Source organism: Alnus glutinosa, chromosome 5 (assembly GCF_958979055.1).
Source record: "Alnus glutinosa chromosome 5, dhAlnGlut1.1, whole genome shotgun sequence".
Lineage (NCBI taxonomy): Eukaryota > Viridiplantae > Streptophyta > Magnoliopsida > Fagales > Betulaceae > Alnus > Alnus glutinosa.
In genome coordinates, this window is record NC_084890.1 from 4,925,230 (window position 1) to 4,952,610 (window position 27,381).

Genomic DNA, 27,381 nt, shown 5'->3' on the forward strand with positions numbered 1-27,381 from the left:
GTAAATTTATTTTTGAAAAAAACTTCATTTATAATCTTTGATCTTTTATCACTTTGAAATAAGGTACCAAAACTTTAAAACTTGTCAATTTAGGATATCCATCTTTCAATTTTTTTCAATTTCAACCATCCGTTAGAAATTTTCGTTAAATCCTATCAAAATTTCCAAAATACCTATATCTTTTAAAAAAAATAAAAAAAATTACAACAAATTACAAAAAAAAATTCAAAAATTCAAGCATGAGTATTTTTGCAAATTCTATTAAATTCTGACAAAATCCTAAATCCTTGCAATTTTTTTTTTTCATAAAAAATGAGGGGTATTTTAGAAATTTCGACAGGATTTAACAGAAAATTTTAACGGGGGGTTGAAATTGAAAAAAAATTGAAAGATGAATACCCTAAATTGACACTTTTTAAAGTTTGTGAATCTTATTTCGAAAGTGATAAAAGAACAGAGATTATAATTAAGTGAAGTTCTTCCTTTATTTTCGAAAGCAAATTCTGCTAAAAAGAGTTGGATTGGGTTGAGAAAAAAAAAATGGGTTTATTTGGGCAAACATAAATCCAAAAGAAAAAACCATAATTGAGTTGGATTTAGTAGCTTCCCAAACAAGCTTGCGCTTACTAGTCTTCACCTCCCAATTAATATTTTAAAAACTGTTGACTTATTGAAAGATCATAAATTTGAATCTAGTCTTCATAATTTACCTCCTAATTCAATTTCAAAACGTGTTGAAGGAAGAGTTTGAGTTAAGGTTTTATTGACTCTGAAATGTTCAACGTCTTGGTCTTTGTGTGCTTGGAATATTGAACATAGAAGCAGCAGAAGTCTCCAACTCGGCAAACACGCAAATCACTTTTTTTCTCAATAAAAATATCCAAAATGATATATATATATATATATATATATATATATATATATATAGGTAATTACCTTTTCCCCCCATGAACTACCAAAAAATGCGCGATGTCCCCATAAACTACCAACTCGACCAAAATAGAGCATTCAACTACCAAAGATAACCATTTTTCCCCCTTCCGTCAGTCACACGCCGTTTTACCCTCATTTTCTTCCTCTTTTCCCCCTATGAACTACCACCATCTTCCTCTTTTCCCTCCATGAACTACTATCCGCCCCCATATAAAACGGCACATGACCCGTTGACCGTTTGTTTTAACCCCTTTGACTGACGGAAGGGGGAAAAATGGTTGTCTTTGGTAGTTGAATGCTCTATTTTGATCGAGTTGGTAGTTCATGGGGGCATTGCGCATTTTTTGGTAGTTCATGGGGGAAAAAGGTAATTATCCTATATATATATATATATATATATATATATATATATATATATTGATTAGGAACAAGCAAGATGTGTTTTTCAAGATTGCTTTTCTTCATGTGCTTCATTCTCATACATCCTGTTACTCCCACGGTTGCCCAGCATGTCTGTAGTAGTGGTGGTTACTACACCAGCAACAGTACCTACGGGGAAAACCTCCAAAGCGTCCTGGCCTCCATGTCTTCCAACACCGAAATTGATTACGGATTTTACAAAGTCTCCATCGGCGAATACCCTGACAAAGTAAACGCGATTGCACTTTGTAGAGGAGACATTTCGCCGAAGAATATATGCTGTAGTTTTGTCAACGCCACAAGTCACGATCTTTTACAGATCTATTGTCCCAACCAGAAGGAGGCAATCATATGGCCCGATAAATGTATGGTACGATACTAATACAGATATATATTTGGCGTTATGGAATCTCAGCCTTCATTTATCGCTTACACCGTCCAAAACGCATCAGACGTAGAAGGGTTCAACCAGGCACTAAGAACCTTGTTAGATGGACTTAGAAGCCGCGCTTCATCTGGAAATTCTACTCGCAAGTTTGTTGCAGGGAGTGCGGCTGCCTCTGCCAACTTCCAAACAATATATATGCACTTGCACAGTGCACTCCGGATTTGGAGGAGTTGGAATGCAACAACTGTCTGTTGGCGACAATGGGACTTATTCATGCTGGAATGGTGGGAGGGAGGTACGGAACACCCAGCTGTGGTTTATGGTATGAGATATCCGCTTTCTTTGACCTTACACTACTTGAGGAAACACCGCCACCTCCATCGCCAGTGCCACCAGCATCCCCTCCACCGCTACTACCGCCTCCACCTACACAAGGTATAGTACTCATGCTTCATGCATAAATTCTTTCATAAAATAAAATAAAATTATACGCATATATAAACTGACCAAAGGAGCCATTGAGTAATTATAGGTTGTTTCAACACATACATATATACTCTGGAGCTGTCTATTTATGTATTTTAGGTTGCTATAAATTTTGTAAAATTTGAAGAGTTTACGTGCCGGAGGGATATGTTGAATTCACTTGCCCCAAACAGTTAGGATGAAGAATTTAATCATTTATCTGGGGCGGGTAGGTACAATATGTAATTAACGTGTCAAAAAAGTTGATTATATGTAAACAATATGTTGGATGGAGTAATGCTATATACCACCATCATCCTATATACCCCTTTAAAACCATCACAATTTTTTGCTGATCGGGTGTTTTTTTTTTGCCCCTCTTTACGTATAGTGCACAAATTGATGGATTCCAAAAGTACTTCTAATTGTGATTACATTTCTCAGTATCTATTGTTAATGCAAATTCCAAATTTGGAATGTATTAACCAAAGTAGGGTTCTGGTGTTTGCAGGAAAGAAAAGTAACTCGTCTCCATCTGCAATTGTTATAGTCGTCCCAATTGTTGTTTCTGCTGTACTAATCATCTGTATCGGCGCTTGTTGCTTCTATTTAAGAGTGAGGAAGGCAGAAAAGAAAGTTGAAAGCAAGTCAGAAATTGATTTATCTTTCGTTGTTGCTAATGATATCCTTGATATAAGTACACGTACAAAAAAAAAACGAAAAAGAGAGAGGATGTTTAGACAATTTGTGGTTAGTAACGTACCAGATTCTTTAAGTACTACTAAGCACCAATGCTCAAATTAATTATGAAGTCAAGATTTAAACTTATGACATCAATTTTGATATCATGTTAAATCATTATTAGTTTCAAAAGTTCAAGCTGATGGAGAATGATAAATTTAATAATTTAATTAATATTTTAATAATTCTACATAAAATGTGACATTTTTGGAGATTGTTATAAAACAAAAAGAAATGCTATTTTATATTCTCTAGTCCTTCTTACATCCTTCACACTACAAAAAACTATGAAAATGGCCGCGTGTCTACAGTACCGGTTACTGTAGACACGCGGCCAGATGGCAGCGTGTGTCTCTGACCACGTGGCCATATGTGGCGTAGAAACAATTGGCCGAGTGTAATTTATACACGCGGCCAATTGGCCGCCTGTACTTATAAACGCGGCCAATTGGCCGCGCGTAATTTATACACGCGGCAAATTGGCCGCGTGTATAAATTACACGTGGCATTCTGTTGGACACGTGTATCAAAATACACGTGGCCAACTGGTGTTTTTTGAAAAAATATTTTTGGAACTCTTTTTTTTTTTAAAAAAAAAAAAAAAACCAAACAAATAGTATGTACATGATAATATTACTATGTATCCTATACCAAATTAGAGTTTATAAACTAATTAGTTTTGTACAGTACTTGTATTTAATTTTTTTTGAATTTATTTATATAAAAATTAATTATTATATACCCAACAATAAATTTGTGCTATATTTAGTATGTATTGTACTTATAGTTATGTTTTAGGGTTTACATGCAGGTTGAGTTTCTTGAATATGGTTTATGCGTTAGGACTTAATTTATTGTATGTGTAGTACATATTCTCAGGGTTAGGGTTCGTAGAACATCCATCTGAATGTGTTGGCCTTCTGGTCCCGATCATTATAGCATACCTTACACAAGTATAAAATTGCATGCCCCTATCATTTGATCCAGTTCAATGTTCAAAACTTGGTCAAACTATCATTTGATCATAGAGTTAGGGTTTATAACTATATATATAGTATATATATTTAGGGTTAGGGTTAAGGTTAGGGTTTATGGCTTACATATAGTACATACACTTAATATTAGGGTTAAGGTTATGGTTTATGGCTTACATATGGTACATACACTTAAGATTAGAGTTAAGATTATAGGATTTAGGGTTCAATTTTATGGTCAGGGTTTAGTATAGTATATATATATATATATATATACTTAGGGTTAGGATTTAGTTTTAATTTATAGTTTACGGTTTAGCAATTTGTACAGTACATACATATAGGGTTGCATGTGTTTGTGTTTGTATTTGTATTTGTATTTGAAAACTATCTTGTCATATTTGTATATACATATATATAATATATGCATGCATGCATGCATGTAAACGGCGTACCGAAACTATATACCTTTATAGTTACTTGTATATACCCTAACATTGGAGTTTATGGCTATATATATATATATATATAGTATACTTATATAGCTATATATAGTATAGTTATATATAGTATATATATACACTTAGGGTTAGGGTTTATAGATATATATAATAGGTATATACACTTAGTGTTAAGGTTTATGTTTATATAGAGTACTAAATGCATAATTAAACCAAATTTGTACTATATATATATATATATATATATATATATATATATATATATATATATATATATATATATATATATATATATATATATATATATATATATATATATATATATATACACGGCGATGAACAAAAAAAAATATGCAACATAACAAAGTACGTTAGGGTTTATGGCTATATATAGTATATAGACATAGGGTTAGGGGTTATGGGCTACGTGCAATATGTTTATAGTATGTTTACGTTTTACGTGTTGAGTACTTTACATATATATGGTATACTTATAAGTAAACCCTAACTCTAATTAGGAACCTTAACACAGACTTAGGGTTTAAGAATTAGTTTTAGGGTTATCGTTTAGGGTTTAGTTTTATAGGTTAGAGTTTACGTAAACCTTAACACTATATATATTACATACACTTAGGGTCGGATTAGGGTTTGTGTTTGTGTTTGCAAATACAAATATATATATATATTTTCCGTTTTTCAAAAAAAAAAAAAAAAAAAACAGATAGAGACGTGTATTAGTATACACGTCTCTAATTGGCCGCGTGGCATTATGCCACGCGGCCAATTTTTGGCCAGGTGACCTGCGCGGGACAATTCCCGCGCGCCACCTGGCCTAATTTTTAATTAATTTTTTTTTTTTAAAAAAAAGGGTAGCTTCCAGAGGAAGCTACCCTCGATCCACACATTTCTCCCTCAGCTCTCTCTCTCTCACTCAGCTCTCTCTCTCTCTCTCCCTCTCCGTCTCCGTCTCCGTCGATCGCGATCACGGACGTCAGCACCGACCACCGACCACCGCCCTCCGCTGTCTTCTCCGGCCAGCTCCCTCTCCGGCCGTCACTGCACCACGCGTGCACCATCCTATAGGTGCATGCTCTCTCTCTCTCTCTCTCTCTCTCTCTCTTTCTCTCTAACCGAACCAGGAACCCTAACCCTAGGTCCGGACCTATCTCTCTCTACATCTCCCTCTCTCCCTCTCTCTGTCTCTCTCTCTATCTTTCTGTCTCTCTCTCTAGCTCTCTCTCTCTCTCTCTCTCTCTCTAACCGAACCACAGTAGGAACCCTAGGTCCGGACCTCTCTCTCTACATCCATCTCTCTGTCTCTATCTCTCTCTACATCTCTCTCTCTGTGAAACCTCTCCCGGTCTCTCTCTCTCTCTCTCTCTCTCTCTGTGTAAAGACCAAGAAATTAAGTGGAGAATTTATCAATTAATAAATCATATTTATTAAATAAGACGGATTAATATTATATTCTAAGCGATGTTATGTTATTAAAAAAAAAAAAAGTCTAGGATAAAATAATAGAATTATTATAATAATAACAATAATGGATCCTAACGGAATAAGTAATCAATTGGATGGGTTGAACATTATTAAAATAAATGTGGAGATACTTATTAATTACCAAATGATAGAAATAAAATAAGGTGGGGTTTTATTATAAATTGTAATAGTTAGGGGCTTTATTTAAAAGAGAATCTCCATTTGCCATGTGTCGGTCTATGATCTGGTAGGAAGAGATAACCTTATCCATTTTTCTCCCCTCTCAAACCACACACGTGTCCCCTTCCCTTTTATTTCTTTATTTTTCCTTTTCTTTCTTCTTTCTTCCCCCCTTCAGCAGCAGCCCTCACCATTTCTTTCCTCTTCTTTCCTTTCCTTTTCTTCCTCCCTTCTCCCCTGTCACGCACGCACAGCAGCTCACCCGAACCCCTCTCCCTCCCCTCTTCTCCTCCTCTTCTCTCCACGCACGGCAACCCGGCCCTTTTCCTCTTCATTTCTCCTTCCTTCTTCCATCATACAGCACCCCCTTCCCATTTCCCTCTTTCTCTTCTCCTCACACACACGTTGACGATGAGTGAGATACACATGGAGAGAGAGACCCGAATTAGAGAGGGAGAGCTGGAAACCCGAGACTTGGAGAGGCTTGAGACCGGGAGAGATCAAACGTGACCCGTGTGACCGAGTGGCCGGCTGGGGGATGCGATTTTCGGAGTCGTCGTCGGTGAACCCAGGAGACACGATCTCCGGCGAAATGAAGCAAAATCGGTGGGATTTCTGGTAGTTTTCCGAGAAGCTTCCAAAGGTGAAATCCTTAGCCTTCTTCTTCGTATTTTCATATTTCCACTGCATCTATAGCACAAAATCATTTCTTATTGTTTAGGTTCTGCATTGGGTATGAGTTTGGGGTGATTTTTGGTGTTTTGGGTTGGATAGACCGAATGGGTCTTCCTCTTTGTGTTTGATAGTAACTGGATGATGTTTGTGGCTAATTTGTTGGTGGGTCTTGATATATTGGTGGCTGAATGTTGTGATGGATTGTGATTTAGGTTGAGATTTTGGAGATTTATTTTGAGGGTTTGATGGGGATGGCCGAATGGTAGGGGTCTCTTGGGGGTTTGATCTAAGTTGAAGATTAAGGGTTACTTGGTTTATTCTTGTTAAAATGTGAACTGAGCGTTGTGGATGAATGGGTTTTGTTGATGTTTTGTTGGTTGATTAATACCGATTTGTTTGGGGATTAAGTTATAATTTATGTTTAGGGTTTCTGAATTGCAAAATTCGAATGGGTCTTTGGATTAATTTTCTGTTTTGGATGATGCTTCGGGTTGGCCGAATGTTGTTTGAAGAGAAATTGATGGTTATCGACTCTCCTTGAAATAGGGCTAAATACATGTATGTGAAGCAAGTGATGTGATTTTTGCTGAGTTAGAATTGTGGTTTTGATTTTTGGATTTTCATGTAAAGTTAATTATTAACTTAAGGATAGATTTTAGTAAAGATTTTAGAAGGTTTGTAAAGGATTTTTGAGTTTATTTGTGTTGGATTGATTATGAATTGGTGTAAAGCCTAATAGATATGGCTATTGGATTTTGTGGCATTTTGGTTCTTGGGCTCTCATTGATTGTTGATGAATTGGTATTGGACATGGGTGGAGTTTGATTTGTGGTGTATTTTCCTAGTAAGGCCGAATGAGTGTTATGTTAATAGGTGGACACTATGGTTATTTGCTTAAGTTGAATGAGTTAGGAATTGTGGCGTTTAGAAGTGTGGACGTTGAGGGTATAGCTAATTGAGTTGGATTCCTTATTGTTTGAAATTATGGTAGCCAAATGTGGGTTCTGATTAATGATTGAATTGGTCTAGTTTGGGTAAATGATGGTGATAGTCGAGAAGTCGAAATGATAGTTGTGTAGTGTATTGTGTTGATTGACCTAATATAATGTAGGGAATAAAGGAAAGTGTAGTCCAATAAGTAAAATAAATAGATTTTAGTCTCTATACTTGGCGAAAAATGAGGAATAGAGTAAAGTAAATAAGTAAGTAAATAACCAATGCATTCATCCATGAAAAACAAGGTACTTAAAGGTGTCATTGATTAGGTTTAAGCATTGAATGTGTATATGCATATATACACTTGCATATACATGAGTTAAATATATATGTTAACTTAGTAAATTAATAAGCAAGCCGTTAAAGGATTAACAACGGTAATGTGACGTAATAATGATAAGTAGGCAAATAAAATAGTAAGGGCATTGTGTAGTTAATAAACAAGATAAAATGTGAACCTAAAACCAATGATAACCTAGTAGTAGCTTAAGATACTTAACTAGACATAGACACGGGTAATGTGACGTGTGAGCACGCGGGTAGTCTATGTGTCATAGAGTGAAGAGTTCCATAGCGTAGTCTAATGTATAAGTATTTCCAGGATCGTGTCATCATTGGAGACTTCAATGGGTCCTTCAATGTAGAGTTGGAGTCGTGAGTCCAATGCAGCCAGGTGATATTTTACTCACTGAAAAACTATTATTGTTATGTTTATTAAAATAGCAAAATATATGTGTTTTATAAATTCGAACCAACTGTATGTTGATTATCTGTTTTGGTTGTTTTGAGTAGTTTCAACTATGTTCAAATAATATCAATGATGTTATGAAATGATGAATGGATGAAATGTGTAGAATTATTTTTAAATTGTTTGAATGTGAGCTGCGGTTGGGATTTAAATTATGCATAGTAGAATGATAAAGTTTCATGTTAATTGGTTTATTGCATTTGAAGAAAGCATGATTTGTAAAGAATAGGGAATAGAGTTTGAATTGTAAAGCATAAAGCATGAGCATAAAAGGAATGAAAGGACAAAGTACAAAGAATGAAAGGAATGAAAGGACAAAGCACAAGGAATGAAAGGATTGACATAAGAAATGGAAGGGCAATCATGAGCATGCATATCATTGTTAAATTGTATAATGTTTTCATGATATAGAATATTGTAGTTTTTGTACTAGACGTATTACTATGCCTAAGAGTTTTAATGGCAAAAGAGCTTATGTATACTGCTATCGTCTAGTTGCATAATTTCATAACATTGAGCTTGGACGAACAAGAATATTGTCATGGTTCGGTATGAGTAATATAGCGTCCTAGGAGTAGGTAGATGAATTGTCGTGGCACATTAGTAAGAAGTGCTTGGATACCCGAGTTTTACTCTAGTAACCGCATGGACAACTATGTGCTCGACATGAAGTTGTAATGCCCTAGGATTCCGTGTTAACCATGTTCGGAAAATGATAGTAAGCTTGTACTAAAGAGCGAGATGGCATGTTGTAAGCTTAGTGTGCTTGGTTTTGACGCTATTGGTTGCAATATCAGTGTGGCTTGGGAGTAGGTAGATGGATTGCCGTCGCACATCAGTAAGAAGTGCTTGGATATCAGAGTTTTACTCTAGTAACCGCATGGACAACTATGTGCTTTGACATGAAGTTGTAATGCCCTGAGGCACAGTGTTATCACAGTTAATAACGTTAGACCTATGTGCATTTGAGCTACCAACATAAAAGTATTATTGTAGGTGGGTTTATACGTGGTTGCTTCCATGCCAATGGAACTTCTACGTATGGGTCCAACTACATAGTATGTTTTAAATGTTTTCTGATAGTCGGTGTTTGCTATATCAGCTATGGGAGTTTTCAAACAAAATGTTATAAAGTGGTAGCTGTTATAGTGTACGCGAGACTAAAAAGAAAAGTTGGTTCTTTGCGAAAACTCAGTTAGTTTAATATCACTGAGGTGGTGAACTCATAATTTCACCTATACGGATGTGGCAAACCCCCACAACCGTATAGATGATGTCCTTTTGGCTGCAGGTACTCGGGTCGTAGTTGATGGGGGGTTGTAGACGTGCATTTGGGATATTATGACCGAAGCTTGCCGCGATGGTCGTAATTGCGGGACCATGGGCGTCCTCAGTTTTATAGGTTTTGTTATGGCTTGTGACGCATGTGTCACTCATTATTGTATTAAGCCATTCTGTTATGTATTTATATTGTGGAAAGACTTAAACACAGATATTAAATGGCTCTTGTTGTTATTAATTTATGATAGATGTTCAAGATTTGATTTCCGCTATTGAGTTTATGTTTTCCGCTGCATAGTAGTTAGATGTTGTACTCTGATTTACCAGGTACATATTATGGGGTATGTACCATATGTTGGCTTTGCGACACATCGTCGTGCCACTGTGAGGATCCATTAGTATTTCAAGAGATTAATATTTATGAAATGTTTTGTATAAAAAAAAAAAAAAAAATGGGTCGTCACACACTCTCTCTCTCTCTCTCTCTCTGCCTTGTACGTGATTGCTATTTTGGGAGGGATATTATTTTGGGACTAATATGTTTTAATGCAGGTACATTTTGGCTAAGGAGCATAAAATACACCCAAACAAAATATTTGTGAGTAATTTTAGCATTAATTTTTTTTTCTTTATTTTTGGCTATAATAAACTTGGTGCATTTAAATTAATTTGTTTAAAATCTGTTTCTAATTTTTTTAATAGTTTCATATAATAATTGTGGATTTAGCAATTAATAATGGTCTATGCAATGCTGTTAATTTTGTTGGGTTTGAATATCTATTGTTGTGTAATTTTATGTGTTTTGATGTGGTTGGTCGTTATGCATGGAAAATATTCGTACAGTTGTTTTATTTTTCTTTTTTGTAATATGTTTTATTGTACTACGAATTGGTGTGTGGATTATTATTTGTGGCAATTTATGCTAAAACATTTGAACAGATTAAACAATCTCACCATTATTTTATTAACTTCATCATAAAATCAATGATGCAAACCAATAAAATATAAATAAGTATGCGGTACTATTTCAACAATTTTTGGGTTTTTTAAGAACAAAAAAAAAAAGTTTAATTGTTCATTTTCAGGTAATTTTTTTACAAACAAAAAAAAATTTCAAAGTAAACTCGCCATCATTTTATAATAAAATGATCGTATCCAACAATTATTGGATAGATATAGAAAATTAAATTTGGCCACCGTCTACCATTTATAATAATTTCTTTTATTATTCAATTTATAACAAAGGTCTAAACAATAAACCCTAAACCCTAAATCAAAACCAATATTAAAATCCCTATACTCTAATCTCAAAACCAAACCCCTAAACTTTATACTCTAAAAAATAAGCAAAAAACCATAAACCATAAACCCTAAACCCTAACCCAAAATACCTTACACCTTAAAAACTCTAAACCCTACAAAAGAGTGAGATTTTTTTATTACTTTTTTATTTTAGTTAAACCCTAAACCCTAACCCTAAAAACTAAACCCTAAAAACCTAAATCCTAACCTTAAAACCCTAAAACCTAAACCCTAAACCCTAACCTTAAAACCCTAACCCTAAAAACCTAAACCCTAACTTTTTTAACCCTAACCCTAAAAACTAAACCTTCAAAACCTAAACCCTAACCCTAAAAACTAAACCCTAACAACCTAAACCCTAACCTTAAAACCCTAACCCTAAAAACTAAACCTTTAAAACCTAAACCCTAACCTTTTTAACCCTAACCCTAAAAACTAAACCCTAACAACCTAAACTCAAACCTTAAAACCCTAACCCTAAAAACCTAAACCTTCAAACCTAAACCCTAACCCTAAAAACTAAACTCTAACAACCTAAACCCTAAACCTTAAACCCTAAAACCTAAACCCTAACCTTAAAACCCTAACCCTAAAAATTAACCTTCAAAACCTAAACCCTAACCCTAAAAACTAAACCCTAACAACCTAAACCCTAAATCCTAAACCCTAAACCCTAAAACCTAAACCCTAACCTTAAAACCCTAACCCTAAAAACTAAACCTTCAAAAACCTAAACCCTAACCTTTTTAACCCTAACCCTAAAAGCTAAACCTTTAAAACCTAAACCCTAACCTTTTTAACCCTAACCCTAAAAACTAAACCCTAACAACCTAAACCCTAACCTTAAAACCCTAACCCTAAAAACCTAAACCTTCAAAACCTAAACCCTAACCCTAAAAACTAAACCCTAACAACCTAAACCCTAAACCCTAAACCCTAAACCCTAAACTCTAAAACCTAAACCCTAAAAACTAAACCTTCAAAACCTAAACCCTAACCCTAAAAACTAAACCCTAACAACCTAAACCCTAAATCCTAAACCCTAAACCCTAACCTTAAAACCCTAACCCTAAAAACTAAACCTTCAAAAACCTAAACCCTAACCTTTTTAACCCTAACCCTAAAAACTAAACCTTCAAAACCTAAACCCTAACCTTTTTAAACCCTAAACCCTAAACCCTAACCTTAAAATCCTAACCCTAAAAACCTAAACCCTAACCTTTTTAACCATAACCCTAAAAACTAAACCTTCAAAACCTAAACCCTAACCCTAAAAACTAAACCCTAACAACCTAAACCCTAAACCCTAAACCCTAAACCCTAAAACCTAAACCCTAACCTTAAAACCCTAACCCTAAAAACCAAACCTTCAAAACCTAAACCCTAACCCTAAAAACTAAACCCTAACAACCTAAACCCTAAATCCTAAACCCTAAACCCTAAAACCTAAACCCTAACCTTAAAACCCTAACCCTAAAAACTAAACCTTCAAAAACCTAAACCCTAACCTTTTTAACCCTAACCCTAAAAGCTAAACCTTTAAAACCTAAACCCTAACCTTTTTAACCCTAACCCTAAAAACTAAACCCTAACAACCTAAACCCTAACCCTAAAAACCTAAACCTTCAAAACCTAAACCCTAACCCTAAAAACTAAACCCTAACAACCTAAACCCTAAACCCTAAACCCTAAACTCTAAAACCTAAACCCTAACGTTAAAACCCTAACCCTAAAAACTAAACCTTCAAAACCTAAACCCTAACCCTAAAAACTAAACCCTAACAACCTAAACCCTAAATCCTAAACCCTAAACCCTAACCTTAAAACCCTAACCCTAAAAACTAAACCTTCAAAAACCTAAACCCTAACCTTTTTAACCCTAACCCTAAAAACTAAACCTTCAAAACCTAAACCCTAACCTTTTTAAACCCTAAACCCTAAACCCTAAACCCTAAACCCTAAAAACTAAACCCTAACAACCTAAACCCTAACCTTAAAATCCTAACCCTAAAAACCTAAACCCTAACCTTTTTAACCCTAACCCTAAAAACTAAACCTTCAAAACCTAAACCCTAACCCTAAAAACTAAACCCTAACAACCTAAACCCTAAACCCTAAACCCTAAAACCTAAACCCTAACCTTAAAACCCTAACCCTAAAAACTAAACCTTCAAAACCTAAACCCTAACCCTAAAAACTAAACCCTAACAACCTAAACCCTAAATCCTAAACCCTAAACCCTAAAACCTAAACCCTAACCTTAAAACCCTAACCCTAAAAACTAAACCTTCAAAAACCTAAACCCTAACCTTTTTAACCCTAACCCTAAAAACTAAACCTTCAAAAACCTAAACCCTATTCTTTTTAACCCTAACCCTAAAAACTAAACCTTCAAAGACCTAAACCCTAGCCTTTTTAACCCTAACCCTAAAAACTAAACCCTAACAACCTAAAGCCTAACCTTAAAACCCTAACCCTAAAAACTAAACCCTAACAACCTAAACCTTAACCTTAAAATCCTAACCCTAAAAACTAAACCTTAAACCCTAAAACCAAAACCCTAACCTTAAAACCCAAACCCTAAAAACCTAAACCCTAACCTTTTTAACCCTAAACCCGAAAAAAAGAAACCTTAAAACCCTAAACACTAAATAAAGAAAGAAGAATATTAAAAAAGAAAAAAATTAAAAAGGGGGAGATCTCTTTTTTTTTTAATTACTTTTTTATGGTGAGGTAAACCCAAACCCTAACCCTACAAACTAAACCCTAAAAACCTAAAACCCTAAACCCTAAAAAAAAAAAAAACAAAAACCCTAAACCCTAAAAAATGAAAGAAGAATATTAAAAAATATAAAAGAAAAAGGTTCGAGATCTCTTTTTTTTATTACTATTTTATTTTAGTTAAACCCTAAACCCTAAAACCCTACACCCTAAAAACCCTAAACCCTACAAATATTAAAACCTAAACCCTAAACCCTAACCCTAAAACCTAAACCCTTAAAAACCTAAACCCTAACCTTAAAACCTAAAAAGAAAAAACCCTAAACCCTAAAAAAAATATGAAAAAATGATACTTTGAGTTAACTGTTTAAAACAAACATTAAACAAACAAGCACTTTATTTGCTGTAATCAAATAACATATTTCGTTTCAGACTGTTAACTCACGTACAGAGGAATATGGACAAGTCGTGGATGTCAGCACCTAGGGGTACGACACAGTATAACGACGGGTGTAGAGCGTTCGTGGCATTCGCCGTTCGTAACTGTAGGGCTGCTGATGGGAAAATTTACTGCCCATGTAAGTACTGCCGGAATAACCAGCGGCACCCCCCAGATTACGTTCTTGCCCACCTGACAGGGGGGAAGGGAATGTCCACGGGATACGGTTTCTGGTATATGCATGGTGAGACTACCCTAAACCCTGCTGCTCCTTTTCGGGGTCACGACCATCCCAGTGTCACAGATACGGCTCTCCGTGGCATTGAACCTGTAGAAGTCACTGAACAAGGCGGAGAACTGGAACAAGGTGGTGACATGCACGCCATGTTGCGTGACGCCTTCGGCGTGCACGAAGTAGGTGAAACCGATCATGTTGGCCAGCCCGGAGAAGTAAACGAAGGAACCCCTGCAAGGGACACATTGAAGTACCTTGAGTTGTTGAAGACTGCCGACAAGCCACTTCACCCCGGTACAAAACACAGTAAATTGAGTGCAACTGTACATTTCTACAACTTGAAGTGCATGGGAGGTATTAGTAACAAGATTTTTTTTGATATTCTTGAGCTTGTCAGTCAGTTATTGCCTCCTTGCGATGAGGCCTTGCCGGTTAATACGTACGAGGCGAAGAAATTTCTCAGTTCCATGGGTCTCGGGTATGAGAAGATTCCGGCGTGCCGTAATGATTGTATGTTATTCTGGAAAGACAATAAAGACTTAGATACCTGCACCGTATGTGGAGAATCTAAGTGGATGGCTGATATACATTTAGATCAGGATGGTGAGGTAATATCGTCGAGGAAAAAACGTCCAGTGAAGGTGTTGAGATGGTTTCCACTCATCCCACGGCTACAGAGGTTATTCATGTCGGAGCACACTGCGCACAATATGAGATGGCATGCAGAAGGCCGCACTAGGGACGGCGTATTGAGTCACCCCGCAGACGGTGAGGCATGGAGATCGTTCGACACTCTACATCCGGATTTCATGGCAGACAGTAGGAACGTGCGGCTTGGACTGACAGCAGATGGATTCAATCCATTTGGGAACATGAGTACATCCCACAGCACATGGCCCGTATTGCTTGTACCGTACAATTTGTCCCCTTGGATGTGCATGAAACAGACGTCATTCATCCTGTCATTGGTTATCCCCGGACCAAGCTCACCTGGTATGGATATCGACGTCTACCTTCAGCCACTGATTGATGAGCCGTTGGAGCTGTGGGGTGTAGGGGTACGAACACTAGATGCTGCGAAGATGGAGAATTTCAATATGCGAGCTCAGTTGATGTGGACAATAAACGACTTTCCGGCGTATGCAGATTTATCCAGTTGGCCTAACAAAGGTTTGAAGGCATGTCCTTGTTTCATGTATTCGACACGTTCTAAACATTTGAAGAACGGTTGTAAATTTTGTTACATGGGACACAGGAGGTACTTGCCAACTGAACATCTGTGGCGGCTGAACAGAAGAACGTTTGATGGGACTGAGGAGTTAGAATGTGCTCCTGATGTGCCTTGCGGGGACGAGATCCTCCAACAGTTGGACGGAGTTGCGTTTGGGGATGAGAACGCGGGTAAGACGAGACGGAAGAAGCGGAAGACGGGTGCACGGGGTGCTGATGATGTTGTGTGGAAGAAGAAAAGTATTTTCTTTAGATTGCCGTACTGGAAGGACAATTTGCTTCGGCACAATCTTGATGTCATGCACATAGAGAAAAATGTCATGGACAATATACTTGGCACTATTTTGGACATCAAAGGGAAAACGAAGGACAACTTGGCAGCTCGGCTGGATTTGCAGGAGATGGGGTTGAGACCTAAATTGCATCCGTTCACCGCCGCAAACGGTAAAACATATATACCCGCGACTTGTCACACGATGTCCAGGGAGGATAAAGAAAGCTTTTTAAAGGTTCTTCAAAATGTGAGAGTTCCAGACGGATATGCATCGAACATTTCACGGTGTGTTCGGATGAAGGACCGTACAATTTCAGGGTTAAAAAGTCATGACAGCCACATATTGATGCAGCAGCTTCTACCAATTGCATTGCGTCATTCACTGCCAGACAAAGTTGTCAGACCTATCGTTGAGATTTCAGCATTTTTCAGAGGCATATGCTCGACCAAGCTAACTCAAGCTGAGATGGACAGACTGCAAGGTGACGTCTGTATCACACTATGCAAGCTGGAACAGGTATTTCCTCCTGGGTTTTTTACTAGCATGGTCCACTTGGTCGTGCATCTTGTGCGCGAGTGTAGACTCGGCGGACCCGTTCAATATAGGTGGATGTACCCGGCAGAGAGGTAAAATTTCGCAGAAAATATATATATATATATTTTCATGTAACTCGTGGCATTAAACGGGGACAAGCCTTTAATGTTTATGTGTGTACACCAGGAGTCTTGGGGGTTTCAAGTCGAATGTACGCAACAAAGCGGCTCCTGAGGGGTGCATTGCAGAAGGTTACATAGCGATCGAGCTAGTAACGTTTTGTTCGAGATATCTAGAAAATGCACCAACCTTCCACAATAGACCTTTGAGAAATCCTGATGGTTCCAAGGGGGCGGGAACGCGAGTTAGGTTGAACCGGTTGACGATGCATCAGATTCATCGTTATATTGTGTTCAACTCTGAAGAGTTTCTCAATTTGCGGATGTAAGTAGTGTTTACATATTGAACCGGATTCAAATGATATAATTGATAAGAAGTAGTTTTTTAATTATGTCCGCTGAATGTAGGATGCACAAAGACGCTATTAGGCGATCATGTGTTAGGGGTCGCATCACGGACGCTCTAATTGAAGCCCAACATCATGAGCAGTTCTACGAGTGGTACCGCACATATGTAAGGAAATAGTGGTATTTTGGTATATAATATTTACCTATGTTCAGTGTCATTTTAAGATAGGGTTCGACAATATGCCGCTATTAACCGATGTATTCTTTTAATATATGAAATGATAACATAGGTTGATGGCCTTGACGATCAACGTAGGGAGGAATTGGGGCAGAACTTGGTTATGCACAGTAGAGGGTTGAAGGAGACAGCAGTGAAGTATAACAGGTACGTGGTGAACGGGAAACTGTTCCGCACGCTAGCCCATGATGTGGGAAGGAGGACTCAGAACAGCGGCGTATGTGTGCCAACCGTTTAATGCGAAACCTACTACGGGCAATTAACCGATGTAGTTGAGGTCGAGTACTACGATAGGACTACGTACGTCCTATTTAAGTGCAATTGGGCGGACCCCACGTTGGACAGAGGATTCAGAGTCGATGATTATGGCCTAGCGTTTGTCAACTTCACTCACCTCGTCCACAGGGGAGAACTGCTTACTGACGAGCCTTACGTGCTTACATCTCAGGTAGACCAAGTGTTTTATGTCGAGGATGGAAGGAACCCAAACTGGGTTTGTGCCGTGAGGACTAAACCGCGCAACGTGTACGATGTTGGTCAGGGGGAAGGGAGTAGTGATGCAGATAATGCATATCACGAGTGTGTACCGCTCGTACTACCCACTGATGACCTGCATGATATGAATGATGAATTCGATCACGACAGGCCTGACATTGATCCGATTGAAGCTCCTGTTATACAATGATTGCTATATTTATTGTTGGTACAATTCGCTTAAATTCAAAATACTTTCTTATTTTGCATAGAGCTCATTGTATAATATGCATATTCTTTTTTAATATCAAAACTAATACGAATTTCAAATAATTTGTCTAAATTTTTGTTCGCAGTTTTCGATGGACCAGAGACCCCCTACTTGCGCACATCGTGCACCACGCCTACCCGTGCCTTGCACGACTACATCCACACCGGCGATGTCAGCGGCACTACATACCACACCCTGGCGACACCACCCGGACGCCTTTTATAGACCATTGCCCCCGGGTACGGCGAGGATGAGCAGGTCAGATCCCGGGCAGACGAGCACAGCTGGATATTCTCCTTCTCCATACCCGCCTACCTCGACCCCGGCGATGTCAGCGGCACTACAGACTACACCGTGGCCACACCACCCAGACGCCGTTTATAGACCATTGCCCCCGGGTACGGCGGGGATGAGCAGGTCAGATCCCAGCCAGACAAGCTCAGCTGGATATTCTCCTTCTTCGTACACGACGTTATCGCAGTTGGGGATGACCTCACCGGGTCATATTGATCGATGGTGGGCGGCAGAGTGTCATGATCTGAGCAGATTCCCGTTGTACTATCCATACCCCCTTACACCATCTATGCCAGTGAACCCTGATAGTGAGACTCAGGATGACAGATTCTCGCTGTCACAGCGGGGGAGGATGCCTCTGCCGGCTATGCGGTCGGGACAGATGTCGGCACCGGCAGGGGGCCAGGGCCCGGCACCTGGGGAGAGTCAGGTGCCTGTATATGGACAAAGCCACTTGCCGCTTTCTGGGGAGGGTCAGGACCCAGATGTGGGGGAGAGCCAGATGCCCCATGAGGGGGACGATGTGATGTTGGGTCTTGATCAGTTGGCCCATGATGTCCCCCAGGATATGTCTTCAGATGACGATCAGCATGATGAGCCTCACCCGGCAGATGAGGTAGGCGAGGAGCATGCTGGCGACCCAGCGACCGAGCTCATAGCGACCGACCATATTCGGCTGATGGGTAAGTACATTTTTATACATCATTATATTTTAATTTAGTAAGTTCGTATAATATTTAAATTGAATTTTTAATTTATTAATATATTAATATAATTAAGTTATTTAGTGTTAATATATTAACGTTTTATATTTATTGACTAGGGTATAACCCAGACGGGAGCATCTATTTTGAGGTGATTAAGGACCCAGAGAGAAATTGGGTGCTCCCGAGGGGGAAGAAAGTTGTGTTGCAGTACAATGCTGCAACACAACCCGTGGGACGAGCATGCAATCGTTATAGACGGGCTGCGGGCAAGCTTTTACGGAGCGGGTCCCACATTCACTTGCGGGACGAATGGGCAAAGGTAGATAAGCAGATTAAGCGGGCAATGTGGGATGCCATAATGGTATGTGTATGAAAGTAATATATGTATTTAGTGAAATTAAAGTTAAGATTAAGTTTTTGTTGAACTGCTAAAATTATTCCTTAAATTGAATGTGCAGCAAGAATTTTTTGTACCCGTATCCGTCGACCAGCGTCTCGCACAGAACGAATTCTGGGGTGATATGGGCCGTAAGCACCGTTCGTGGAAGTCGAAGTTGAGGACCCAGCTAAATATTCAAGACGGTGACACGCCATTGACAATACGTGCGAGAATGCCAGATACGTTTTTTGATAAGTATGACCGAACGGATGTGGAGGACGTACTGCACGAGTGGTGCACAAAAAGAAATCAGGTATGTAGGTCTTTGAATGTATTATTATAATGTTGTGTTTTTTTAATAAACAGTTCATTTAATCATAGCACATAAGTGTGTTAATTCTTACATTTATTTTCGGAATGTTCAATGCAAAGGCGAGGTTTGAACGAATGAAGCGGCTGCGGGAGCAGAATGACATCCCCCATAGTCTGGGGTCCAAAAGTTATGCCAGATTTAATCACGATGAGGTATGAAACAATATGTAAATGTTTTAATTCTTATTTGTGCGTAATTGTTCTTTTATAACATTAAATGAATATCCAATGTTTGTTATATATTTATACTGTATGGCGACAGGCAACTACATCTGGCACGCCCCCTACTCGCGCCGAGTCGTTTGTGAAGACGTACACAAGGAAAGACGGCACTTATCTGAACGAGCGGACACGGGACCTATGCGTATGCTACTGTTCTATGTTATTAATATTTATTAGTTATGCGTGTGATAAAATATTTATTAATTATCAGTTTATTGTATGTTGACGACGTACAGGAGCGGATGACACAGAGTTTGTCCACTGATCCTGCTGCCACGGAATCCGTTTCATCAGATACGGTGCGTTGGGCACCTGGCGACGCGTACGAGCAGGCAGTTGGGCGACCCGAGTATGGGGGTAGGGTTCGGCAGGTTGGGCCGAACGTTACTCATGTTCGCGGGACTTGTTTCTCGTATAGGGCCCGCACACGGGGGGGACCGGCCGAGGGCACATCTCAGGATTGGGCTGCCAACAAAATTGCGGAGATGGGTATCATGTTACGGGCCGAGAGAGAGAGAGGAATGACGGGTTGGAGGGCATAGTGCGGGCCGAGAGAGAGCGGGCTGACAGCATGGAGCAGCGCCTACGACAGTTGGATGCTGTGGAGCAGCGCATGCGACAGTTTGAGGCCTTCATGTCCTCTACAGGATTATCGTTCGTATGCCCTGGTGCTCAGCAGTCTTCACCTGCACACGTAGGTAGTACGTCGTCTGTTAGTAGTGCGCCTGCAGGTATGGTTCATATTATGTATACACTTAGGTTTATTTTTAATTTGTTCTCATTACTTGTTTAAATTTGCATATAATATTATATAGGTTAATTATTTTTTTAACTTGCAGGTAATGCGACAACGATTGGTCCGGTGTCGCCTGTTGGACAATTGCTGAGCCAACAATCCCCTCTCGGGACTCCATCGCCCGTTACACCATCTCTTGCGGGACAATCGCCGGTTGGCGAGTTCACACCCGGGACTGCACCTCGTGATCCGCAGCGACGTCCTCCAGATTTGTAGATATTTTGTGTATTTTTTTTTTTTGTTAGTAACGAATAACTTTATTAGATCAAGATTTTTAAATTTGTTAATATTGTTGTGTAAGTTATTGTTGTTAGTAACGAATACATTTATTAGTACATGGTATTCAAATTTTTAAATATTGTTGTTTTGATTAATTTGTGTAATTTGATTTTGTGATATTTTTAAATAAAATAATTTTGGAGAATTTTAGTAAAAAAATATACATATATATATATTTTAAAAAGAAATTAAAAAACAGAATTAAATATTTTAAAAAAAATTCCACATTTGGCTGCGTGTATAATAATACACGTGGCCAACAGGTGGCCGCGTGTATTATTATACACGCGGCTAATTGTGCAATTAGTGTTGATCTGATTCACCACGTGTATTTACGTGGCCACTTGCACGTGGCTAACAGTTCGCCACATGTATAGTGACTGTACACGTGGCGAATTGCAAGTGGCAAAAACCAATTTTTTTTTGTAGTGTCACCTTGATGTGGCAATATCAAATTACCATTTGATTTTTTTTTTTTTTTAAAAAAATTAAATTAAGGTTGATCTAAAGGTGTATTGATAATGTCACGTCAACAAAGAAGGATAGGAGAAGGGCCGGATAAGGATGTATAGCACAATTCTAAAACAAAATCTAGCTAACATGCATCGATTGTTAAACCAGTAATTCAAGACGTTAAGGTATATATAGCTAGTTGAAAGATGAGTGTTCTAGATAAATTTTGTTCAAGTATTAATTAAATAAAGAAATTCAACTCTTTTTAACCGTTTAAATTTTTGGGATAATTGATGATTTATAATAGGGTATTAGAACATGGGTAATGCATTCGAATCTTAACTCTCATAGTTTTACACTCATTCCAATTAAAAAATTCAACATGAATCCCACACGTTAAGTTTTTGAAATAATTAGTGATTTAACAACTTCTAAATAATAATAAAAATCAAAAATCAAAAATCAAAAATCAAACAATATTACATTAGAAGCCAAGATAAATATTGTTCCATTTAGAGTCTTGTTTTAATATGCACATAATATCATTTGCCTTATTCTTCTTTAGGCAATGCATTACTCTAATTCATGTGTATTGACTTGTTTCAGGTGAAGCTGAGGATGAAATTAGTAGTGTTGAATCGCTGCAATTTGACTTTGGCACAATTAAAGTTGCTACATAGAACTTTTCAAATGCAAATAAACTTGGACAAGGTGGATTTGGCGCTGTTTACAAGGTGAATTAGAAAATTATATCATTTTCTTCAGTCATAATATTTTAAATCAAGCATTAATTATAAACTTGAGGTTTACAAATGCTATATATATTTCCCTTTTTCAGGGTAGACTCCCAAATGGACAAGAAATAGCTGTAAAGAGGTTGCTCAAACCTTCTGGCCAAGGAAATCTTGAATTTAAGAATGAAGTTGTGTTAGTGGCTAGGCTTCAACATCGGAATTTGGTAAGGCTCATAGGATTTTGCTTGGAAGGAAATGAAAGGCTTCTAATCTATGAGTTTTTGCCTAATTCAAGCCTCGATAAATTCATATTTGGTATGGTTGCACTTCTACTTCAATGTTAGAATCTATTCGTGATAATTTTCTAATTGATATGTCTAGTCCTCCACGTATATTGGTTTAACAGATTGAATCATATGCTTGAATGAGTATGTAGATCCAATCAAGCGTGTAGTTCTGGATTGGGAAAGACGCTATAAAATTATAGGAGGCATTGCTCGAGGAATTCTTTACCTTCACGAAGATTCTCAACTTCGTATTATTCATCGCGATCTAAAAGCTGGAAATATTTTATTAGATGCAGATATGAATCCAAAAATTTTAGATTTTGGCACAGCATGATTGTTTGTGCTAGATCAAAGTCAAGGCAATACGAGGAAAGTTATGGGGACCTAGTAAGTATATCCATGTAGGTTTAGAGCAAAGAATCATAACTAGCATGCTATGTAACACTAATATTTACTTTGTGTCATAAAAACGTGGAAGCGATTGAATTCTTCTCCCATAAATAAGACGAAATTAAAGAAATTTTCAAATATAAATATGAAAAACCTATATTGTCATTCAATCTAAACTGATATTGTTAATGTTTATATGTAGTGGATATATGCCCCCAGAATATGTAATTCATGGACACTTTTCAGTAAAATCCAATGTGTTTAGTTTTGGTGTTTTAGTTTTGGAGACAGTGAGTGGGACAAGAATAAGTTCTTTTCGAAAGGGAAAGAGTGAAGAAGGCCTTCTTAGCTATGTAAGTACAATTATTTTTGTGTATGTTTCTTTTTTGCCTCAAAAGTGGCACATGATATTGAGAAAATAAACTAATGTTCTCTTTGATATTGTCTACCCACGTAATTATCTATTTTGTAGGCATGAAAAAATTGGCGGGAAGGGACAGCTTTAAATCTCATAGATCGCACATTAAGGGCCAATTCAACAACAGAAATGTTGAGATGCATCCACATTGGGTTACTATGTGTTCAAGATAATGTAGCTAACAGACCAACAATGGCTTCGGTCCTTCTTATGCTTAATGACGACTCTATCACTCTTTCAGTACCAAAAAAACCTGCATTTCTTATGGACAAAAGCACTATATCAAACATGTCAGCTCGAAGGGAGCAGAATACTAGGGTAATACGATCAAATCAATCAAGAAACAGATTTGTTGAAGCGTCAGCAAAAGAGGCTTCAATTACAGAGCCATATCCTCGCTAAAATATACCAAGAGTTTTATATTTTAGAAGATAAAATATATTGTTATTAATGATATATTGAGTGATTTCTTTCATTCAATTTCAATTTCATGACAATGGTGATTCATTTTGTTAGGGGAAATATGTTAAGACATAATTAAACTAAAAGCCCTCTAGTACATGTTCTAGGGGAGGAATGGTTCATATGTGTTATGATTCTAAGTGTCACACACATTGATTTAAGTGTAATCTTAACCATATGTATATAAGCTCTTAGTGACCCTTATTTTGCAAGCCAGCCGGTTTTTAAGAGTAGGTTCTACCTAAAGTTTATATCATTTGGTATTAGAGCTGCTAACACGTAGAGTATGAAATCAAGATTAGCTCGTTATGTATTATGAGATCGATCATATGGGTTTTGGAAATAATATGTTTCTTAAGTAAAATCTATTTATTTGGAATATATGATGCATATACTAGGTTTGGCTATCTCATGTATTTTTCATGCAATAGATTGGTTCATGATCTCATGGATATGAAAATAGCTAGCACTATATGGAGTTGGCCATTTAAATGAAAGGAACATAATCACTCTTTTATTTGTTCAAATTGGTTTTTCAATATCTAAGCAAGACTATCATTAATAGGTTTAAGCATAAACATAAAAACATAAAATGATGAACTTTGAAAGATGAAAAATAGGCTACTTACAATGGTGTGATTTTAAGCAAGAGAAAGACTTTATCAAGCTCTTCTCGTGCCAAATAGTATGGTATGTTATGGAAGACACTACACAAATTCTTATAGTTCTGGACGGTTTTAAACCGTCTAGAACAGGTGAAAAACCGTCAGAAATCAATTCCTTGAAAGAAATCTAAAACCTAAAAGAAATAAAATGCGAAATAATAAAATAAGAGAAACAAAAAATGTTACATAGTTCGATCGATGACCTACGTCCATAGGATAAAGCCCTAAGATTACATTATGCTCTTATTACTTGATTAATTTATAATACAAATGATCCCTATTTATAGGGATATAGAGAGAATACAAAATGATATGTAAAGAGAATATAATCAAATCAGAATTGAATGTATTCAAATCTGATTTGATTATAATCAATTACAATTAATGAGGATTAAATCAAATCCTACAATATATGGAGAGTACTGTAATATACAGTATCAATATATTCTCTAACATCCCCCTGCAAACTCAAGGTGGAAGATTTTGAAATCTTGAGTTTGATTTTTTTTTTTTTAATGTTGGGTCAAATATAACCCAGTTTGGAGAACAGCTTTCTTCTTCTTCTTCGTCTTCCTCCTTCTTCTTCTTCTTCTTCTTCATCTTCTTCTTCTTCTTTGAGCCATTTGTAGGCTAAATGAGCCTGGGTAGCAAGGTTTCGGGTAGTACCTTGAAGGCTAAACACATAATGGGCCATCTATGAGCCAAATAAAATGAGCCAACTATGGGCTGAAATAGGCATGAGTTTTTAAAGAATACCTCAAATGCCAAAAAGAAAAGTAGGGCCATCTATGGGCCAAAATAAGAGCGAACTATGGGCTAAAATAGGCCTGGGTTTGAAACAATACCACAAAGGCCGAATACAAGTAATGGGCCAACAAAGGGCCAAAAACAATATGGGCAACTTTGGCCTCTTTTAATGATTTTTTTTTCTTCTCTATTTTCTTCTTTTCCTCCTTTTTCTCTCTCTCTCTCTCTCTCTCTCTCTCATCATCAATCTTTTTTTTTTTTTTTTCATACCTTGCATCTACACCACACAAACTTTCTCTCTCTCATCAATTTTTCTTTTCATACCTTGCATCTACAACACACAAACTGTCCCTCTCATCCTTATTATTATTATTATTTTAACAAACAAAACAAGCGCAGCAAACACTTTGCCTTTCCTTTCTTGCTGAACCAAAAAACAGTCTTCATCTCTTCACATCAGAAAACACTCTTCGTCTCTTCGCATCTCAACAATAGAGGAAACGACAGTCATGCTTTTGGAGGGTGGAATGATGCTGGCGATGGCCAGCAGGTGGCGGCGCCTCCGGGTTGTGGTATGTCGGCGGAGCACGTCGACAGAACGCGGCGGCTCTGGAATGCCGGATACGTGAGCGACGCAAGCCATGGAGAGGTGGGACTATGGTAGACTTGGGTTGAAGGAGGGGCAGTGCGGATTTGGGCAGGTAGGCTGAAAGCCATGCTCAACATTGATGGGAAACTAAGAACCAAAAAAGCCATAGAGATGAAGTGTAACTCTTCCATTGGGTAATAAAAAGAATAGGAAAAACACAGAAACACGAAGAACAAAAGAGATTAGATCGTCGCAGGCATTTTTTTTTTCTCGATTTTCTTCTTTTCCTCCTTTTTTTTTTTGATGGGCAGGTAGGCTGAAAGCCATGCTCAACAATGATGGGAAACTAAGAACCAAAAAAGCCGCAGAGATGAAGTGTAACTCTTCCTTTGGGCAATAAAAAGAATAGGAAAAACACAGAAACACGAAGAACAAAAGAGATTAGATTGTCGCAGGCTTTTTTTTTTTTCTCGATTTTCTTCTTTTCCTCCTTTTTTTTTTTTTTTTTTTGGGCTCCTCTGATTGAACAGAAACATAGAAGACACAAGTGGCATGGGTTGGAGGAAAGTTTATCTCCAACTCACGCTCACCACTGTTTGACTAAACAAAAGAAAGAAAAGAAGAGAAACAGAGAATGAAAAGAAGAGAAACATAGGGCATTGATCGAACAAAGGAATGATGTGGTGAAGAGATTGGAAAACCTTCGAGGTGTTCTGACCACAGAGAAATTGACAATAATTTTCGGGAAAACAGAAGACAATAAAAACAGAATAAAAAAAAAAGTTCACAGGCTATTAGATCGAAGAATGGCGTTAGCCTATATCTCTGATACCATTTGTAACGACCCAAGGAAAAGCGCTAGCCACATCTGCGCTATCACTCCAAAAGGACTAGTCAATTTGAAGCTTCTTTATAATCCATTATAAAGCTCAGTTTTACCTAGTAACTAGGCAATGTGGGACTTATCACTCATGATTATCTTTATAAACCACCAACTCTATATAGGCTACTCATCTTCCCAATATGGAGCTGGAGTGTTACAAACTCCCCCTCTTAAACTCCTGACGTCCTAGTTAGGGTCACGTCATACAACGCTCCAGTACCACATGGCCTGGCGTTACTAGGTGGCTTTGATACCATGAAAGAAATCTAAAACCTAAAAGAAATAAAATGTGAAATAATAAAATAAGAGAGATAAAAGATTTTACATGGTTCGATCGATGACCTACGTCCACAGGATAAAACCCTAAAACTACATTATGCTCTTATTGCTTGATTAATTTATAATACAAATGATCCCTATTTATAGGGATATAGAGAGAATACAAAATGGTATGTAAAGAGAATATAATCAAATCAGAATTGAATGTATTCAAATATGATTTGATTATAATCAATTACAATTAATGATGATTAAATCAAATCTTACAATATATGGAGAGTACCGTAATATACAGTATCAATATATTCTCTAACATTCCTGACGGTTTATTCTGGATGGTTTGAAACCGTCTAGAAAAAAAAAATTGAGAAAATAAATTTTGGACGGTTTGGACAAAGCCGTCAGGAATTCTAGACGGTTTTTCCTAAACTGTCTGGAATTAATTCTAGACGGTTTTGCCCAAACCGTCCAAAATCATTAGTTATTATTTTTTTTAAT

General features: G+C 37.5%; 1 protein-coding gene and 1 pseudogene across 1 annotated transcript; both read left to right on the forward strand.

Annotated features, from left to right (window-relative positions):
• Nucleotides 1-1,369: 1,369 nt before the first annotated feature.
• On the forward strand, nucleotides 1,370-24,041 carry LOC133868849 (cysteine-rich receptor-like protein kinase 10; annotated as a pseudogene).
• LOC133869317 (uncharacterized) lies at nucleotides 6,180-21,121 on the forward strand. The gene is made up of 10 exons (XM_062306289.1): nucleotides 6,180-6,684; nucleotides 8,314-8,385; nucleotides 10,294-10,339; nucleotides 18,013-18,904; nucleotides 19,045-19,289; nucleotides 19,387-19,620; nucleotides 19,740-19,832; nucleotides 19,942-20,043; nucleotides 20,138-20,632; nucleotides 20,741-21,121. The coding sequence occupies exons 4-9, from the start codon at nucleotides 18,019-18,021 to the stop codon at nucleotides 20,441-20,443; spliced, it is 1,866 nt and encodes a 621-aa protein (XP_062162273.1). The 5' UTR covers nucleotides 6,180-6,684; nucleotides 8,314-8,385; nucleotides 10,294-10,339; nucleotides 18,013-18,018; the 3' UTR covers nucleotides 20,444-20,632; nucleotides 20,741-21,121.
• Nucleotides 24,042-27,381: the final 3,340 nt, after the last annotated feature.